The sequence below is a fragment of the Amphiura filiformis genome, chromosome 5 (assembly GCF_039555335.1).
Source record: "Amphiura filiformis chromosome 5, Afil_fr2py, whole genome shotgun sequence".
NCBI lineage: Eukaryota > Metazoa > Echinodermata > Ophiuroidea > Amphilepidida > Amphiuridae > Amphiura > Amphiura filiformis.
The window spans coordinates 73,274,884-73,289,737 of record NC_092632.1 but is presented as its reverse complement, the minus strand read 5'-3'; the positions used below and the strand labels follow the sequence as shown (position 1 = coordinate 73,289,737).

Sequence of the window (14,854 nt, the reverse complement as noted above, 5' to 3'; positions counted from 1 at the left end):
CTTCTATCTGGAAAATTAAAATACTCTCCATGATTTTGATTTCTTTATTTAATTAGTCTTGTATGAAACTAGTTTACATGTGAAAATAAAAAAAAATTAAAAGGTATGAAGGTTTTTATTTTTTCCATCAAAAAGTGGGTAAAAAACGAATTTTTCACTTTTTCTCAAAAAGTGAAAAATAGGAAAACACCCTCCTAAAAATGGAACAACCCAATTAGATTTTTTACTTTTTCTTTCATATCCGTTAAGATTAATATGTCAACTTAATACCTGCAGAGTATATTTTTGATTGTGAATGGTTTTCTATATATTTGATCATCTAGAAAATACCAATTTTCTAGCTTTTTTGTTGTTGGAAAGGGGGAGGCAGGGGGTCATTTTAGGGGGGTCTTGTATCTCGTACCAGAGGGGTCGTGAGATTTTTTCAATGTCACCAGTGTGCATAACTTGGGACACTTGCTAAACCATCAAAGCATGAAAGAAATCTGCCTACCCTCGTTTTCCCCGGTCTGTCTGCTTCTACCAGACATTCCGTGTTAAAAACACAAAACACCGTGCAAAATTCCAATTTAAAAAAAAAATTCAACCATGAATGATCCTAGCATTTAGGTCTAGGTCCAGGGACACTCCAAAGCCGAAAAAATAAATAAATTAAAAAAAGTACGGTACTTTTCTTTTCATTGTTAACGTGTACAGTGTGTTTCACCATAGACCCTGGAAGATATATTCAGGGTCTATATCTTAATACTGCAAAGCAATATTGCAGATCATGATAATAAATCAAAATGAGTTGTCAAGCAAAATCAATATTCATTTTTCCATTTATAATTTTTGCTCATTCAATTGAATACAATATGCTGTAACAGATTTAACAGTCCTCAGATATGAAATGAAAGTTGATTTTGATGACAAATGGCTCATTATTACATAAATAGATCACCACACATACATTATTACACTTCTCAAAGACAGATTTATGTTCAAATTGTCCAAATTTTATTAGTGGTTATCATATTAAAGAGGACAGCATAATTTTATAAAAATATTTCCAATTGAATATGCATGGTAATATAAATTTGATAACTCAATTCTTATAAAGTTACAAAAATATATTCCAATTCTTCAGTCAAATACTGAAATCGGAAATCTATTCTTACCCTGTCTGTATTGATCTTTTAACACCCTTCCCCCCCCCACACACACACACAAATCTAACATGGATTTACTGTAATTTAGAGTCTCAGTGCAGTCTGTCAAAAATTGTGGTGCAAAAATGAACAAAAGAGAAACCTACCCCGGGGGTCTAACGAAAATTCAAATTTTGCTGCCCCTTCATCAACAGCCCGAAAAGGTTGACCCAATTTTTGAAAAAGTGAAGAGCAAAAAAAAAAGGATTTTAGGCGCTAGCGCCCTAAACGGAACACATTTTGATTTTTTCACAATTTTTTCCGGCCTTTCTTCTTTACTAATTCTTCCGCCACCCCTTCGTTTTGGCCGCCCCCTGCTTTTTGCCGCCCCTTCTTCTTCCGCCACCCCTTCGTTTTGGCCGCCCTTGCTTTTCCCCCGGGGGCTTGCGCCCCCAAAGCCCCCCCCCCCAAAATACGCGCATGCATTTTAATCAAATTGCACAGGCAACACGATGCTTCAATCCGGGGCTTCAATACAGGGACAACTGAATCAGGCGATCAAGACAGTCTGCGATCATGATTGCCAGCTGGCCATGCTTTCACATGTTTAATTTCACATTGATTTGGAGCAACATGTATTTTATGTACAGGTGTTTTACATTGAGGGGCTCATTTAATTAAGTATTTCTATCATATAGTTACCAAGAGATCAGCAATACTTTTGTTAATTCTGTTCCCTATTTCAGGCAATGGTTGAGGTCCAATGACCTTTAACCTTTTCCCAAACCTCCTCAAAAATCATTAGGAATCTATTATAACACATAAAACTAGATCATAAAATCTCCCCCCCCCCCATTGTTTAGAAATGGTGTGGATGATACCAAAGTACATGTATAAATAAAATGTTTTTTATCCAAATGATTCTCCTTTTATCCACACGATGACAAGAACACTGTCAAAAGGTTGTTTTACCACCATGAAAATTTTAATTTCATTAGCATCTGAGACACATTGGAACTCTCAATCAATCAATAACCCAATCAATCAATCAATCAATTTATCAACTAATCAATCAATCACCCAATCAATCAACTTTATTTTGGCACAAAAGGCCCAGGATCAGCAATCCCGGGTCAGCAATATGCTGTTCTTCCATGGGGCTGTGTTACACACACAAAAATACATATTACAGGATAATAATTAATATTAATACAAAACAAATTAAACAATATAGAACATTAGACTTAAAATACATAATTTACAATACTAAAAATCAAATTAAAAGAAAAGTATCTAAGTAAGAAGACTTTTGTAAGAATTATGATTAGGTGCAGTTCGCATATTATTAGATTGACACTGCACCTATTCATGAACTCTTTTCTTGGCGTTGGTATGTTTAAACACAGATATTGGAAAGATTTTTACGGTGCAGATTATAATTATATGAACATACGGTGAATTATTCACGGAGATAATTAGAAAAATAGAGCTAATTAGGAATTAGGAAAATCAAAATAGCTGAATGAAATCTTGGGTCTTTTGGCAAGTGTGTTCCAATAAAGAGTTGTTAATATCTAGGTGTATCCTATGGTTCTATCTTCTAACAGCTTTACTAAAAGCTAACAGGGTGAGTTACAAATACTCAAAATTGGCATCATTATGACATAAGAAATTTCTACAAAAAACAACTATAAAACAATCTAGTACTGTTTAGCTACCATCTAGGAGTTGTACTTTCTATTACTACTTAGTTTATAGATGAGGTGATTTCTGACGTCAATGCCTGGCAGTATGCGCACACATCATCACAATTTCCATTGTTTTTTGCCTGGCAGTATGAGCGCGCATCATATTTTGTTCAGGGCTCGTGTTTTTAAAACTCCCACCACATCACAATAAGGCTATTGAACAGTGAAGTGGTGGCATGGAGTTCACTCAAGCATATCGATATATACCAGTCCCTTGCCTTTGTTGATAAACATTGAGGTCAACTCATCTATAAAAGAATCACTCTTGCAAGGTATATAATACAGTCCACTGTAAACCTCTTATTTCCAACCATGATTGAGCTAAGTGAAACATCCAAGTAAATTATAGTTACAGTACCTCCCCTTGCCAAAAAAGCAGGCTAATTTAGCATGTAATTAACCTGCAGCTAGCCTGTGTTTGAAAAGCAGGTTTATTTTAACCTGCGCGAGGTTGCACTAGCGATCAGAAATGAAATGAAATTGATTTTGATGACAAACAACTCACTTTGATATAAGGGGGTATCATTTTCTTCGGAAGAGGGGGCTCCCAAATATACAGGGGGTCATAAATTATTGGAATGAAAAATAGGGGGGGGTCATACAATTTTTGATGACCAAAATGTAGGGAGTCCTAAGATGACCAGATAGTGTGTTTATTTTATTCAAAAAGACTGACTTCAACACAATTTTAGCCTGGGGGCAAGGTGTATCGGTGTTAGGGGGTCATAAAATTTTTGCTGCCGAAATAGGGAGGGGGTCACAATTTTATTGATGCTGACTTTTGTAAATTTGAGACCCCCCTTCTGAAGAAAATGATAGCCCTAAATAGTACAGTACAGTACTGATCAAAGGTCTTCAATCAGGTGTAAATGCCTCGCATCTGATTTGTTATTGATAGAGATTATAGTATAATGACACCATTCTTAAGGGCTGGGGTATGAACGTTTGGACAGTATTTATTTTTGGACATTAGAGCACATCAGACATATCGAATTGCATTCTGAATACGAAGAATGTCATTCTGATATCAAATAATTTTGATTTTTTGAAATTAGCAATTTAATACACATTTTATGGCAAATCATTAAAAATTGATATTTTTGATATTTAACAGTACTTGAAGTAAACTTTATAAATCTGATGATTTATACTTACAGTGTATGTAGGTGGGATGAAAAGCCGACGATCAATTGAAAATGTTGACCTTTCGTATTGAAGATATGGATTATTTTTCCCAAAACACCAAAAAAAATAGGTCTTTTTGTGTAAAAAATCCATATCTTCAATATGAAATGTCAAAATTTTCAATTGACCGTCGGCTTTTCCTTCCTGCTACATACACTTTAAGAATATATCATTAGATTTATATAATTTACTTCGAGGACTGTTATATATCAAAAATTTGAGAAATATCAAATTTTTATATAATTTGTCATAAAATTTGTATTATATTGTGATTTTCAAAAAATGAAAATTATTTGATATCAGAAAGACATGCTTCAGATTCAGAATGCAATTCGATAGGTCTGAGGTGCTCTCATGTCCCACAAAAATACTGTCAAACATAATAAACGCTCATTTTAGATCCCTTAAACACTTGAGAAATTTCCTGCAATCTTATTGGCTCTTACTTAGCCGTGTTATATGACAAGATATAACACGGTTCGGCAGTACATATCAACGTGATATGTGTATGTGCTATTTGAACCAATCGTGAGGCACTAGCAATAATGAGACTTTTCAATTCTAGTAAGTCCTATGTAATTTCATGTGAAACGTAGGATTTAATTTGATTAATATTTTTATTTGAATTGAAGTGTTTAAGGGGTACTACACCCCTGCCCAATTTTGTGCCTATTTTTGCATTTTTCTCAAAAATTATAGCGCATTGGTGACAAGTAAGATATGTATATTATAGGGGCAAGGACTACACCTGCTACACTGGAAATCTTATTTCAGCACAGACAACAGTTGTGGAGTTACAGTCAAAAATGAGGGAAAACCAATATTTGATCAATAAATCAATAACTACTTGCCTTGAGTTGCTGAATTTTCAGTGCAGTAGTCATTGTACCTATAAGGGCTCATATTGAAATACCCTACCACGTTTTCACACAGAAAGAAGGAAAGCTCGGTCATAAAACGGATGGATTATATGCATCAGTGATACACCCTGCCCAGGATTTTAACAAAAGAAGGCTAGCACAGGAAAGCTGCAGGATGGCGCACACCTTGGAATTTCAATATGAGCCCTAATATACATATCTTACTTGTCACCAATGCGCTATAATTTTTGAGAAAAACGCAAAAGTAAGCAAAAAATTGGCTAGGGGTGTAGTACCCCCTTAAGAATGAGAATAAAGGTATTGTGTTTTGCTGCTGTCGTGCATTTATTGTATGATATAACAAGGCGAGATCATTGTTGTTGGCGTAAAACAACTTGGCTTTGCGTCATTGTTCTACTTAATATAATAATGTCGCCTGTGTTATATGAGACAATAGATGCATGACAGCAGCTTAAAACAATACCTTTATTCTCTAAATCTGTCATGGTTTCATGAGTTGCCTGTTTTTCTAAAAATAGGATCACTTTCGAAAAGGTCAGGAACCCCTGATATAATGCCAATCATGTTTAATTTAGACTCATAAGAGTAAACAATTCTATATATCATAAAAAATCATATTTTACAACAGTGCAGCAAGTTTGTATTCATTTAGTGTAGTCCCTTTCTCTATACATTTGTAATCAATAATTATTTTTCAAATATATTCCAAAAATATACATATCAAATTCCGGTACAATGTACAATACATATACAATTAGGCCTATTACAGGTTTAATGTTGAACCTGAATACTTATACTGGTATTTTGGCAAATATTAATGTATGGAATAAGCCAGCAGAACCGAGAATGTATTATTTTGTTTTTACATGAACATTATTTGTTATTGTGGTTCTTGAGTAACCATAATTAGGGACTAGTCAATATTTATACTGGGGTTGTGAATTCATATTTTTTGACAAAACATGCTGCATGCACTTTGTGCTCCCTCAAAAAAATGTGTTCTCCATTTTGAAAATTATTGTATCCCCACTAACAAATACACCACCATTTAAAATGTTTGTTTTTTTCCTTTTGTTAAATCCTTTAAAGAAAGAATTGCATCCCCTTTCTCTGTAAAAATATTATGACCCCAAACATTACTCCATTTAAATCTTGATTGATCCCTAAAGGCAGAAACTCCAACACTTAATATTGAAGAACTAGTAAATTCTTTGAGTCAAAATCATACTTTACATACACACACATGTTACTTGTTCTGGCAAAATCAGATGAAACTTGGCTCCTTTATGTTACTGATTACAGAGCTTTGCCCGATGATCAAAACTGGTGTTTTGTCCAGGGGCACTGTGTACACATCCACTGCTCTGTGCCAGAAGTGGGTAAGTGCAATAGCTGCCATGTGTAGATGAGTATTGTGTGTAAATTGCCAAAATGTTCACAGGGCAGCTATTGCATGATCAAAGTTTTAAGAAAGAAACTCTGTAACCATTAATTAACATGATTGTGTCCATTTAACCTGATTTGGCCAGAATAGATCATTATTGCCATTCATAAATCACTGTAATTACAGTACAGTGCTGTTATATACAGATTTAAAAAATGTTTTTTTAAATAAACATACTATTTCATTGCATAGTAATTAAATGATTCATTTCAAATATCTTGGGAAGACATGTAAACCATATAGAGCATTACATGATACAGCATGTACTTGTATAGATTAAAGCACAACATAATTATACAAAACATGTAAAAGAGTCTCCAGCAAAAAATGTGAATGCATTGTTGAACCTTGTTGCTTCATATCACATATTACATCTCAGAGCAATGTTCGATTTTGTTACAAGTATCGATTTCCCCCCTCAAAATCATAAGATAACTTTTCATTGAGTCTAAGTACTGAGATAAAGTAAAATAAAACAAAATAGCTGTGTCATTCCAATGCTTAAATCATGTTTCAGTGTTATCGGTTAGCTATTTTACCTCCAGATCTTGAGTTTTTATCCAACATCTTGGATTTTGTCCAAACAGCAGCTTAAGGTATTCATTTTCACATTGTACATTGCAATTGTATTCTTTTTTTGGATAAAAATTGTCTCCATTTGAGAAAATCTTCATATCACTGATTCAATAATAACAGACATGTGTTTCACACCGATTCCATGCAGATCTAAACAAAGGGCACATATAAATGCACACATTACCCCAGGCATAAAAAAGTTTGTATTGCCCTTGAAGCTCCAAATATTTTGCCACATACAAATTGCATTAAAATATTAAAAAATGCAAGTTCACTACAAAATATATTGGTAAACAATGATTTATAAGGTTTATCAGGCTTGTTTTTTCATTATATTAGAGTTGCATGGAACCAACTACGAATAGGTAAAACATTTTGCAAATTTTATACCAAACATTTAAAAATTCAAATATGAAAAAAAATGTGACCCTACTTTTTCAGATTTTGGGGTCGTTTTTTTTTGGTTTTAGAGCAATAAAAACATTTTTAGGCCTCATTTAGCCCATCCCACACCATTCTGCTATGAATACACATTTTGATAGCTTAGTTTGCCAATAAATGGTGCATCATAAGACCCAAAATAGAGATGTGAGCCTAGATCTAACACCTCACTCACTCCAGTGATGGTTTGTCCTGTTGGGTCATGAAGACTACGTATAATTTTACCATTTTCATCTAGTTCAACCACAAGACCGTATTTTGGTACAAAATTCATGATGAATTCTTGATTAAACAACTGAAAGGAAAAAAAGTGATAAAATAGACTTATGATAAATGCATGTTATTTTATTTAACATATTATGTGATGTAATGCAGTGGCGGATTTAGGGGGGGCGCAGCCGGCGCGCGCCCCCTCTATTTTTTGCCTAGCAAAGGGCGCCGGCCCAACTTAAAATACAAAAAATGAACAAATTTTAAAAATGAACAAATTCGCCATGAGCAGCAAACAATGGGCCAAAACCGTTGAGTTTTCGAGGGGGTAACCCCCTTAACACCATTTTTTCGTCGTTGACTAAAAGGCGCCCCCTCTATCAAAAATTCCTGGATCCGCCCCTGTAATGTGATGTGTTTTGTGCATGCATGTGCAACTGCAGATTTGCAAAGGCCTTCAACGGAGGATGTTGACCAGAATACACTTCGCATAACAGTGGACACACAATAACTGTGAATATCCCCAGTTCCTTCTCCCACACCAGTGTATTGCACAACATAAAAATGCATGTATGACCATGTCTTGTATGCTGCATAGCGTAGGATCAGGTCTCAGTTGGATTGGGTCCACAGTTAGATACAAGTTCAAGGAAAATCTAGAGTCTGAGTCTACGTTTGTCCATCTAAAACTGCTCTTGGTAATATATTCTGCCAAACTTTCCATCATATGAAAAATTGTAGTAAATTCTGCACTAAGAATATGTTTTATAAAAATGCTGATACACTTTTTTGCAAAGACCTATCGCACTGGATGACCGATCGCAGGTAATCATATCACGCCACACATTGCCACTTAGATTGACCGGCGAATGATGTGCTGATACAATGATGATGTGATTCAATTAGCCAATCAGAACCCGACTTCGTGTTTATGCCATAAACTGCACCATATCGGGCAGTGTGAAAGATCTTTGCAAAAATGCTTTAGTAACCTGTATTTACCTTAGCAATAAATGTTCTGATCCATGGTCTACTGGCCATAAAATCATACATAGAAAACGGTTGTTTCCTCACAGCGGCAAATCCCACCCAATAACCTCCTCCATTACTATATCTAATGTTATCTGGAAGACCAGGAAGATTATCTATAAAGATCTCTGATGTGCCTTGCTTTGGACCATCTAAATAATATCTGTAGACATAAAAAAGAAAGATATTTACAACAAATAAACTTGAAGAGGTACTAGGTTTAATCCATATGTATATATGTAGGATAGGCAGTGGCATAGCCTGGATTTTTCACATTGGGGCAAAGGGGAGGGGGGGGGGAGATTTGACAAAAAATGTAAAAAAAATATCATGGTGGCCACCGTGGCCTGCATCCTGCAGTGGGAAAGTGTAGGGTAAGATGTCCCACAGGGAGCAGCTAAATGAGGCAAAAGGAAGTGCACCCGCTACATAAACATTATTTGGAGTTTGAGCAACTACAATACTGATACAGGTGGCTGTACAAGCATGCATTATTGTAAGACCAATCTACTGCAATGTTTTTGTGGAGGGTGCCTGCCTTTTGTCTCTTTCGTCAAAAAACTTGTTTAGAGGTGCGCGTGTACTTGTAGATGGTATCCTATAGAATCCTATGGTATGACCCCTCCAAGGGGGAGGGTTGGGGAGTAAACAAGCCTACATGGCATCATGTATGAAGCATAGTATACTGCGCCAATAAAGTATCCTTACACTTGGAAAAAATAATCACAATTTCAAAACTGAACAATATTCGGGTAAATTTGTTTTTTTAATAGATGCACTATCTAATCCTGCACATTATGGCACCACATTGAATCCAATGTGACCTCAAAAGTAAAGTTACAAGCAATTGAATAGACGAAGGTCCAGTTTTAAAAGTGACAAACTGCCTATATGAGACGCAAAAAGATTCCAACAAGCGCAACAAAGAGACAACACAGTTTCTCCAATGAAGCATTATTTAAAGCAGTTTTTATTTCAGTTATTACTTCTCTGTAATTTTCATAACTTTCATTTTATTTGTCAGTTCTTTTGTTTCAGTTTTCTTTTGTTCCTTTTGTAATAAATTAAAGCCAAATGCATAAATTATCCATTTACCACTCTCAAACCAGATTTGTGGTCTGTGGAGTTTTGAATAGGCATGTTTGTCACTTTTCAAACTGGACCTTCGTCTAATCAAATGCTTGTAGCTTTACTTCTTGAAGTCACATTGGATTCAATGTGGTGTCATGATAATGTGCAGGATTAGATAGTGCATCTATTAGAAAGACAAATTTACTCCAATACTGTTCAGTTTGGAAATTGTGATTATTTTTCAAAGTGTAAGGATACTTTATTGGCGCAGTATATTTGACCTTCAAAACACCTAAACTACCAATATAGATAAACATATATATACCTGGTGTCATTAAAAATGCAGATTTTGGTATCAGGTGAAAGGTCATATTTACTTACTTGTGTATTCTACTCCTAAGAGTTTCACATATAAGTATATAATCTTCCTCTGCTGATATCTGAATTCCATTAGGGAGAGCTAAACCATCCATCAACAAGGTTACTTCATCTGTGTATGGGTTCAATTGAAACACTCTGAAAAATAATGATATAATCTCAGGTGAGCTGACAAGACACATTTCTTGTCTATACAGGGTGTATCAAAATAAAGTATACAGTTTGAAAAATACCACTAGATTAAAAACTATGGGACATTTGGTCAAAATACTAATAGTTGATAGCTGAATCAACATGTTGTCCTCCTACCTCATGCTTTTCAATCTAGTGGCATTTTTCCAACTGTATACTTTATTATGATACACCCTGTATAACACAATAAATACATTATCTGAACATTGTGATGAAATAATTGCACTAATAGTATGTAGCACTTAACTTTGTAAAACATCTAGTCATGACAAGTCATCTTTTCCTGACTTTCCTATGTAGATTCAGTAGAAAACCTAGGTTTCAAACCAGTAGTATATTGTCAAGTTTGTCAAAACAAAAACAAAAAAGGATGGAGTATGTATGTTCATAAATCCTTTCACCAAAAACCACATAAGTTAGCTGGGGAGAGAAAATTTGCCTAAAGGACCAGCCTGTGATAGCACAAAGGCTACTAGAACTCAAGTGTTATATCTTAACGTGTAAGGCTAGCTTCAGACTCCATATTGTACGTACAATATTGTATGTGTAATATGTCCGCTCTAATGCATAACATATTAGAGTAATCAGGAGGCTATGAGTCGCATAATATATAAGAATAATCAGGCTATAAAGTCAACGTGGTTTTATCTAAATCGGCCATGTTGTAGAAGCCCGGATGGGCGGTACTTTATTAGCTAAGTAACATCGCGATGTATATGGCTGGGCGGTATTACATAAATCCATATACTATAACATCTCGTTACACCTTTCCTTTCATAATGAAAAGAAGAGAATCCTCCTGTGTTCTCAGTATCAAAACCATAATATTATAATACTGGAAGAGTGTAATACACAAAAGGTATTATGGCACTTGATATTATGAACCAGTGTGAATTCTAGACCTGTGTCATTTTTTTGACCAATTGTTTTTAGCAACAATAAACTGTTCAACAGTTAACAATAAACAAAGTTTAACAAACTAACAAGTGTGCTTTTAATTGTCTATAATGTCCTTGTCTCTCCTTTTTAGTTGCACACATACTCCTCTAGATGCTTAGGTGCTCTATGCGTTCTGCTACTACGCCTCAGTGGTTCTGATGGTTGTTTCATTTTCACTGTAGGTTTAGCTTTGCGTTTCAGCTGGGTTACCCTTGGCGTTGTCTAGCGAATCATGCGCGTTGCTGAATGGGAAGTCAGGTTCTGGGGCTTTACAGAATGATTCTTGCGTTTTTTTCAGATGCTTGCGGTTTCTGCGGTATACGCGACTGTCTTCTGTGATGACCTTGTATGACCTGATATTCACTTGGGATTGTACTTTGGCTTTCTCCCACTCAGTATTTCCAGTAGTGGGTCTGATTCTCACTGTATCACCTGCTTTAAGAGGTGCTAATTCTTTGCTACCTCTATTGTAGTAGTGTTCTTGCTTGGCTTTCTGCTTAGCTTTCTTGTCTACTACATTCTCCACTATTTTGGGTTGCAAAAGTTCTTTGCGTGTGGGTAGGTTTGTTTTAGTACGGCGACCAAAAAGTCTCTGGGCGGGCGAGCTTTCTAGCCCTTCAGATGGAGTATTCCTCCAAATTAGTAGACTTAAGTAGATATCTCCATTGTCCTTCTTCGCTTTCTTGAGTAGCTGCTTAGCGATCTTCACCGCGTTTTCTGCTTTACCATTACTTTGGGCATATGTCGGTGAGCTGGTAGAATGTGAAAAACCGTATTTTGAAGCAAACTCAGCAAACTGTTGGGAATTAAATGGAGGACCATTGTCACTAAAGAATCACGCCGGAATACCATGGCTTGCGAAATGTTTCTTTAAGAGTCTTATGATGGCTGTTGCGTCTTTCTTGCCTGTCAATCTGTCTATCTCAAAGTAGTCGGAGAAGTAATCTACGGTGCAGAGATAGTCTTGTCTGTTGAGGGTGAATATATCACAAGCAATTTCTTCCCATGGATACTCTGGGATGTTATGTCTTATCATAGGTTCTTTCTGCTGATTTTGGGGGTAAGTGTTACATGTCTCGCATTTGCTGACTATGTCTTTGAGTTCACTAGTCATCCCTGGCCAGTATACAGTCTCTCTTGCGTATCTTATGGTGCTCTGAATCCCTGTATGTGCAGCGTGGAGCTTGTTTGAATCTTGGGTCTCATGGATGTAGGAATGAAGCAGCGTAATCCTTTGACAATGATCTCGCCGTGATATGACAGCTCATCACGAATATTGAAATACGGTCTTGCTTCAGGAGTGCATTCATGAGGTTTCTCAGGCCAACCGTGCTGGATGTATCTGATTACATGCGAGAGTTCTTTATCCTGTGCGGTGGCATCTTGCAGTTCCTTGCGTGTGCTCTCTGTCAAGTGTAGATAGTCAGTGGTATGAATACTCTCAATATTAGTCTCTGTTTGTGAACGGTCAGTGTTCTCCAAATATGCACGCGAGAGGGTGTCTGCGAGTATGAGCTCTTTTCCTGGCATGTAGCGGATTTCAAAGTCATACTTGTTCATTCTCAGCAGAAGATTCTGTAGGCGTTTGGGTGCAGCGGTCAATGGTTTCTTTGTTATGGATACAAGGGGCTTGTGGTCAGTCCAGAGTATGATGTGGCGTCCATATGTATATTGGTTATTTCTTTCCAGTCCGAATACCTGTGCTAGCAGCTCTTTTTCTATCTGTGAGTATCTGGTTTCAGCATCAGTGAGCGCGCGACTGGCATAAGAAACTGGGTGTCCATTTTGCAGAAGAACGAAGCCTAGTCCTTTTTCAGAAGCATCACCTTGTGCTTCTGTAGCGACTGTCGGTCGAAGTAACTAAGAACCGGTGCTTCTGTCACAAGTCGTTTGATCTGCTCGAAGGCCGCGTCATGCTCTGAAGTCCAGTTCCAAGGGGTGTCTTTGTGGGTAAGTTCTCTAATGGGAGGGCTAATGTTTGATAAGTCCGGTACAAATTTGGCAAGATATTTCACCATGCCTATGAACCGTTGTACCCGGGCACATCTTGTGGCTTTGGCATCTCATTTATGGCAGTCAGCTTTTTGGGGTCTGGCTTAAGTCCGTTGCTTGTCAGGATATGACCCATGAAGCTGACCTCTTGGCATCTAAGTTCAAGTTTGTCATAGTTCAGAGTTATGTGGCGTTCGCGACAGCGATTTAGGAAACACTCAAGGTTGGCGTCATGATCTCTCTGAGCTTGTTCTAGTGTCTCCCCTTTGCCTGTGATTAGAATGTCATCGGCGATCTTGTACAGACCCTGTAGGCCTTCAAGATTTTGGTCTAAAGTTTGTTGGAATACCTCTGGAGCTGGGCTGACACCAAAGGGTAGGCGGTTCCATTTATATCTACCCCATGGAGTCTGAAATGTGGTTAATACTGACGACTCGTCGTCTAGCTCACATTGTAGAAACCCTTCCTTCAGATCCGCTTTTGTGAAGATTTTGACATCGTTTAGTTCTGGTAATATTTCCTCTATGGTTGGCATAGGGTAGTGAGGGCGCTTTAACGCTGTGTTAAGTGGTTTGGGGTCTATGCAAAAGCGAATTTTTCCGTTTGGCTTCTCCACGCAAACTAGTGCGGAGACCCATCCCGTTGGGTCCGTGACTTTCTGTATTACCTGTAGTTCAGTCAGTCGGTCTAGCTCGGCTTTGAGCTTGGGTTTTACGGCAATAGGGACCCTGCGTGGTGGTGTTACTACAGGTGTTACCTCACTATCTGTTTCCAGATGTATTTTACCTGGCATTTTACCAATACTGCAGGTGGTGAAAACGTCTGCATAGGCTGTTTTTACATTTTGTTTTGAATCTAGATTTGTACCAGAGATTCCAACTGTTGCAATGTTCTCATAATGGACAGTGATGAGCTTCATTTGCTCAGCGTTTAGTTTACCAATCAATGGTATGAATCTAGATTCTTTGACCACTAAAAATCTAAGCAAATATTTGCGTCCATTCTTTACATTTGTTATGGGTAACCGACATTTTCCCAATACGGGTACCACCGTCTTATTATACATGGAGAGCTTTGATTTGCATTTCTTGATTTTTACTCCCGTGGGGATGAATTTCTTTGGGATTACATTACACGTAGCCCCGCAATCCACTTGGGCTTGGATTTCTGTGCCCCCTTTGACCTTAAAAGCGGTCATTATTTTGTCTGAGCTATCCTGAGAGACGAAATGTACATCAACTTCATCTATACTGAGGGCCTCAACATAATCATATTCAGAGTCACTGTCACTACTCTGATCTGAAGCACTATCTAAAGCATGCGCAGTATGCTTCTTTTTCCTGTGGTATGACCCACGGGTTTTTGACCTTTATAGTTGTGTCTTTCAGTATTGGTGCACTTTTCTTTGAAGTGATTCAACCTACCACAACTAGTACAAGTCTTGCCATAAGCAGGGCACTTTGCTCTTTGCAATTCGTGTTTACGCCCACACCATTTGCAGTTGTCAATTTCGGATGCACGTGGTGCAGCAGCGTTGCCTATGCTTATTGTGAAAAGTAGCATGTACCTCTGCTTGTGGCTCTTGTTGATACCCTTTCATGACTTTCATCTGGTCACTTGTGGCCTCTGTGCCTGACACAT

At 37.1% G+C, this 14,854-nt stretch overlaps 1 protein-coding gene across 1 annotated transcript in view; it reads right to left on the bottom strand.

The window, feature by feature from the left end:
- Positions 1 to 5,130: 5,130 nt before the first annotated feature.
- LOC140153679 (adipocyte plasma membrane-associated protein-like) overlaps positions 5,131 to 14,854 on the bottom strand; it is a 43,127-nt gene continuing 33,403 nt past the window's right edge. Inside the window, exons 8-10 of the mRNA XM_072176488.1 lie at positions 10,094 to 10,228; positions 8,615 to 8,804; positions 5,131 to 7,697 (exon numbers count right to left, since the gene is read on the bottom strand). Of these exons, the coding sequence (XP_072032589.1) occupies positions 7,482 to 7,697; positions 8,615 to 8,804; positions 10,094 to 10,228 (541 nt within the window). The 3' untranslated portion in view covers positions 5,131 to 7,481. The remainder of the gene's footprint in view (positions 7,698 to 8,614; positions 8,805 to 10,093; positions 10,229 to 14,854) is intronic.